This window comes from Nycticebus coucang, chromosome X, assembly GCF_027406575.1.
Source record: "Nycticebus coucang isolate mNycCou1 chromosome X, mNycCou1.pri, whole genome shotgun sequence".
Taxonomy (NCBI): domain Eukaryota; kingdom Metazoa; phylum Chordata; class Mammalia; order Primates; family Lorisidae; genus Nycticebus; species Nycticebus coucang.
Window position 1 is genome coordinate 100,255,957 of NC_069804.1, and position 6,730 is coordinate 100,262,686.

The following is a 6,730-nucleotide window of genomic DNA, read 5'->3' on the forward strand; positions in this document are numbered from 1 at the left end:
TTTACATATCTCTCATCCAACTTCTGATTCTGTCCTTCTGTTTTCTCATCCATTCCCTTTATTGTCTTAATCACCCATAATTTAAGTTCCCTTTCTGTCAGATCCATTAACTCTTTATAGGAGGAGTCCTCTATAAAAGCTACTTTGTGCTCCCTGGAGGAGTTGCTCTATTTTTGTTTTTGATGGTGCCTGAATTTTTCTGTTGCTTCCTCTTAATGTGTTTTTTTTTTTTGTTCACCTCTTTATGCACTTTTTTTCTTCTCAGTTCCTCCTTTGCTTCAAATTACCTTGTCTCAGAGTCTATGTGATGAAGAAATACCTTTGTGTAGGCAAAAATGAGGAGAAAGGCAAGGAACAGACAGGGAGAAACAGAGGGAAAAGAAAGCAAAAGTAAAAAATAAATGAAAGGAGGGCAGCTCTTTTGGCTCACAGGAGTAGGGCACTGGCCCCATATCCCGGAGGTGGTGGGTTCAAACCCAGCCAAGGTCAAAAAAAAAAAAAAAAAGAAAAGAAAAAGAAAAAGAAAGAAAGAATAGTAGAAAAAAAAAAAGATGATAGGGAAGATGAACTAACAGGAGAAAAAACTTGGATAACAGGAGAGAAGAGGTCCAGAAAAGAGGTTGAGAGCGATAGAAGAAATGGAATTTATCAGGACAATGCTGTGACTATGCTTATAACTCATGAGTTTTGAGTGGCTTGTACTGGGAGGGTTCCTTAAAATCAGGTGTTCCTTTTCTGCCTGAGCAGATCAAGACTGTTCCTCTGCCAAAACTTGGAAGGAAAGGAAAAGAATAAATACAAAAATCACTAAGGAACAATTAAGTAAGAATGAAAATGAAACAGAAAAATTCTGTACCATGGCCTTGCCAATACTATCTTCCTAGGGTCAGAGGTAGAAAGGTATTTTAGCTATCTTCAGCCAGATCACTGCTTTGCCCTACCTCTAAGACCACAGTTGTGTTCCCAAGCTCTCAGGGGAAAAAAAAAAAAGGAAAAGAAAATAATATTAAGATAAAAATAGATAAAGGAAATTAAAAATACCATTGTATCTAATAGAGGAGCAAGATGGAAGTGGAATAAAGAACTAAAGGAGAAAGACAAGAAAAAGAGAGGTAATAGCTTAGCTATTGAAGAAACAGTTATGTGGGAGAGATGAGAAGAGTACAAAAGTATCTGTCTAAAGAGGGAATGTACTGGAGTGAAATATGGAGAGGTGGGTGGTGCCTGTAGCTCAACAGAGTAATGCACCGGCCTCATATGCTGGAGGTGGTGTGTTCAAACCCAGCCCTGGCTAAAAACTACAAAAAAAAGAAAGAACTATGGAGAGAGAAGAAATGAAGATAAAATACTCTAACCACAAAATACAGGTGCCCTTAATCTTGGTGAAAGTAAACATATAAGTTAAGAAAAGAATCAACTTACAAATAAACAAGAAACAAACCTCATCAATACAAAGTATCAAAAATCTCTAAATAACCAAAAATGAGCAACCTCAGTAATGAGTAAATGAAAGAGAGAAAAAAAAAAAAGACGAAGAAGAAAGAAAGAAAAGCAAAATACTAACAAAAGAATTTAACAGAATAAAAAAACATTATAGTGGAGGGGGCAAGATGGCCAACAGGAAGCTGCCTCGAACAGAAGCTCCTGTCCAGAGGGAAGGATAACATGCAGAAATTACCCAATTAAATTAAATACTGGGAGCTGAGCTGAGAGAGAAGGGAGATAACTGCAGGACACCTCTGTTAAGGCAAGTTGCGACTCCAAGAAAGCAATCTTCAATTAAGACTTCACCATAGTCACTGATCTACCAGGATCAGACAAGAACCAGCTGAATACAAGAAAGAGCCACCTAACCCCACCACACCAAGCAGCTTTCCTCAGCCTCAGACTGTAATAATGTACAGGTCTTTGCAAAGTTAAAGGGAAAAAAGCTGCAGTCATCAGTCCCAGATCCTTAACAAAGGGCTGGTCAATGACAACTGCAGGAAACCCCAATCCAATTTCACCTTACCTGACCACCTAACCTACAGTGAAAAACAATCATAAAGCAGAATCAGTGAAAAAACTCTGGCAACATGAAAAATCACAGTAGATCAACTCCCCCAATGAACAATAAAGCAGACCCAGCACAAGATCCCATTCACAAACAAATGGCTGAAATGTCAGAAATTGAGTTCAGATTTTGGATAGCAAATAACATCAACAGAATGGAAGAAATGATGGAATTAGAATTCAAAGCAGTAATTTAAAAGATGTCTCAAGAATTCAACGAGTTTAAAGACAAAATGACCAAAGATTTTGGCACATTGGAGCAAGAATTTGCAGTTCTCAAAGACATAAAAAATACAATAGAATCCCTTAATAAAAGAATGGAGCAGGCAGAAGAAAGGATCTCTGACATTGAAGACAAAGCCTTTGAATGCTCCCAAATGCTCAAAGAGGAAAAAAAGTGAAGAACAAAAACGGATCATTCTCTCAGAGAGCTCTGGCATAATTCAAAGAGCTCTAATATCCACCTTATAGGAATACCTGAAAGTGATAAGGTTGCTGCAAAGGATATAAATACTTTGCTTCAGAAAATGATTAAAGAGAATTTTCCAGACATGCCAAGAGATTCTGAAATTCAGATAGCAGACAGTTTTAGAACAACAGCACAACTCAACACAAATAAAAATTCTCATAGACACATTATAATTAACTTCACTAAAGTTAATATGAAAGAGAAAATTCTGAAAGCTGTAAGACGGAAGAAAACCATAACATACAAGGGAAAGAACACTAGAATGACTTCAGATCTCTCTGCTGAAACCTATCAAACTAGAAGAGGGTGGTCATCAAACTTTATCTCCTTAAACAAAATAACTTTCAACCTAGGATCCTATATCTAGCTAAACTGAGTTTCATCTATGATGGAGAAATGAAATACTTTAATGACATTCAAATGTTGAAGAAATTTGCCATAACTAAAACAGATCTTCAGGATATTCTCAGACATATCCTCCATAATGAACAACACAATCCTCCACTACCAAAGTAAACTCACTCAGAAATGTTTGATCAAATGTCAACTTTCATAGTTGCAAAAGAATTAAAAACGTCCACTGGAGTTTCAAAAAACTCGATACCCAAAACTCTATGTGGCTAATCTTTACTCTCAATTAATGTGAATGGCTTAAACTGCCCTCTAAAGAGACACAGTTTGCCTGACTGGATACAAAAACTCAGGCCAGACATCTCCTGCATTAAACAATCTCACCTTACCTTAAAAGAAAAACATAGACTCAGGGTGAAGTCTAGAATTCAGGAAAATGGAAATCAGAAACAAGCAGGTGTTGCAATTTTATTCACAGATACAATAGGCTTTAAACCAATTAAAGTAAGGAAAGGTAATGACGGTCACTTCTTATTTGTTAAGGGCAACACTCAACATGATGAAATTTCAATTATGAACATTTATGCACCCAACCAGAATGTGCCTCAATTTATAAGGGAAACTAAATAACATGAGCAACTTGATTTACCCCAGCAACATAATTGTTGGAGACTTTAACACTCCTCTGGTAGTGTTGTATAGGTCCTCAAAAAAGAAGCCAAGCAAAGAAATTTTAGAATTAAACTTAACCATTCAACATTTACATCCAGTCACATGTCTAACCTCAACAAATTTAAAAGAATAGAAATAATTCATTGCATTTTCTCGGATCATCACAGAATAAAAGATGAACTCACTAACAACAGGAATCTCTACACGCATACAAAAACATGAAAACTAAATAACTTCATCCTGAACGATAGCTGGGTCATAGACATAATTAAGAAGGAAATTACCAAATTTTTGGAACAAAACAATAATGAAGAAACAAACTATCAGAACCTCTGGGATACTGCAAAGGCAGTCCTAAGAGAAAAATTTGTAGTATTGCAAGCCTTCCTCAAGAGAATGGAAAGAGAGAAAGTCAATAACTTAATGGAATATCTCAAGCAACTGGAAAAGGAAGAACTTTCCAACCCTAAACACAGCAGATGAAAAGAAATAACTAAAATTAGAGCAGAACTAAATGAAGTTGAAAACAATAGAATCATACAACAGATCAACAAATCAAAGAGTTTTTTTTGTTTGTTTGTTTGTTCGTTTGTTTTTTAAGTCAATATAATAGATAAACCTTTGGCTAACCTAACCAGAAGTAGAAGAAAAAAATCCCTAATTTCATCAATCAGAAATGATAAAGGACAAATAACAACAGACTCCTCAGAATTTCAAAAAATCCTTAATGAATACTGCATAAAACTCTACTCTCAGAAGTATGAAAATCTGAAGTAATTAGATCAATACTTGGAAACATGCCACCCTCCTAGACTTAGCCAGAAAGAAGTGAAAATGTTGAACAAGCCTATAACAAGATCTGAAATAGCATAAACTATAAGAAATCTCCCCAAAAAGAAAAGCCCAGGACCAGATGGCTTCACATCAGAATTTTACCAAAGCTTTAAAGAGGAATTAGTACCTATATTACTTAGTCTTTTCCAAAACACAGAAAAAGAAGGAATGCTTCCCAACACATTCTATGAATAAAATATCACCCTGATACCCAAACCAGGAAAAGACCCAACAAGAAAAGAAAATTATAGAACAATATCGCTAATGAATATTGATTCAAAAATATTCAATAATATCCTAGCAAACAGAATCCAAGAACACAGCAAACAAATTATACACCACGACCAGGTGGGTTTCATCCCAGAATCCTAAGGATGGTTCAATATATGTAAATCCAAAAATAATACATCACATAAACAAATTAAAAAACAAAGACCGTATGATTCTCTCAATTGATGCAGAAAAAGCTTTTGACAATATCCAGAATCCTTTCTGTATCAGAACGCTTAAGAAAATAGGTATAAAAGAAACATTTCCTAAATTGATAGAGGCCATCTACAGCAAACCCACAGCCAATATCATAGTGAATGGAGTAAAATTGAAACCACTTCCACTCAGTTCAGGAACCAGGCAAGGATGCCCACTGTCTCCACTGCTTTTTAACATTGTAATGGAAGTCTTAGCCACCACAATTGGGCAAGAGAAGACAATCAAGGGGACCCAAATAGTACTAGAGGAGATCAAACTGTCACTCTTTGCAGATGATACGATTATATAACTGGAGAATCCCAGGAAATCAACAACAAAACTCCTAGAAGTGATCAAGGAATATAGTAATGTCTCAGGATACAAAATTAACACTCATAAATCTGTAGCCTTTATATACTCCAACCATAATCAAGGGGAAAAAACAATCAAGTACATTATTTCCTTTACAATAGTGCCAAAGAAGATGAAATATCTGGGATTGTATCTAACTAAGGATGTGAAAGATCTATATAATGAGAACTATGTAACTCTGAGAAAAGAAATAGCTGAAGATGTTAACAAATGGAAAAATATACCATGCTCATGGCTGGGAAGAATCAACATTGTTAAAATGTCTATACTACCTAAAGCAATTTACAGATTTAATGTGATCCCTATTAAAGCACCTCTGTCATATTTTAAAGACCTGGAAAAATTAGTACTTCATTTTATATGGAAACAGAATAAACCTTGAATAGCCAAGACATTACTCAAAAATAAAAACAAATTGGGAGGAATCACGCTTCCAGACTTCAGACTATATTATAAAACTATACTGATCAAAACAACATGGTACTGGCACAAAAAAAACAGAGAGGTAGATGTATGGAACAGAATTGAAGACCAATACGTGAACCCAGACTCTTATCGTCATTTGATTTTTGATAAGCCTACTAAAATTACAAATTGGGATTGCAGTACATTGAGCTCCATAGAGACAGCACCGGGGCAAGTGAGAGCCAGACGGGCACTGGGCGACTCTGTGCCTCTCTGAGGAAAAATAACTAAACATGGGCAAAGGAGATCCTAGGAAACCGAGAGGCAAAATGTCATCATATGCATTCTTTGTGCAAACTTGTCGGGAGGAGCACAAGAAGCAGCACCCAGTTGCTTCAGTCAACTTCTCAGAGTTTTCTAAGAAGTGCTCAGAGAGGTGGAAGACCATGTCTGCTAAAGAGAAAGGAAAATTTGAAGATATGGCAAAGGCTGACAAGGCCCGTTATGAAAGAGAAATGAAAACCTATATACCTCCTGAAGGGGAAACAAAAATGAAGTTCAAGGATCCCAATGCACCCAAGAGGCCTCCTTCGGCCTTTTTCTTGTTCTGTTCTGAGTATCGCTCAAAAATCAAAGGAGAACATCCTGGCCTATCCATTGGTGATGTTGCAAAGAATCTGGGGGAGATGTGCAATAACACTGCTGCGGATGACAAGCAGCCTTATGAAAAGAAGGCTGCAAAGCTGAAAGAAAAATACGAAAAGGATATTGCTGCATACAGAGATAAAGGAAAGCCTGATGCAGCGAAAAAGGCAGTCATCAAGGCTGAAAAAAGCAAGAAAAAGAAGGAAGAGGAGGAAGATGAAGAGGACAAAGGATGAAGAGGAGGAGGAAGATGAAGAAGATCAAGATGAAGAAGAAGATGCTGGTGATGAATAAGTTGGTTCTAGCGCAGTTTTTTTCTTGTCTATAAAGCATTTAACCCCCCCGTACACAACTCACTTACTCCTTTTAATGAAAAAAATTGAAATGTAAGGCTGTGTAAGATTTGTATTTAAACTGTACAGTGTCTTTTTTTGTATAGTTAACACACTACCGGATGTGTCT

The 6,730-nt window shown here is 36.4% G+C and overlaps 1 protein-coding gene across 1 annotated transcript; it reads left to right on the forward strand.

Moving 5' to 3' along the window:
- Positions 1 to 5,916: 5,916 nt before the first annotated feature.
- Positions 5,917 to 6,504, forward strand: LOC128577620 (high mobility group protein B1-like). The gene has a single exon (XM_053579882.1). It carries the CDS (start codon positions 5,917 to 5,919, stop codon positions 6,502 to 6,504), a length of 588 nt encoding a protein of 195 aa, XP_053435857.1.
- The last annotated feature ends 226 nt before the right edge of the window (positions 6,505 to 6,730 follow it).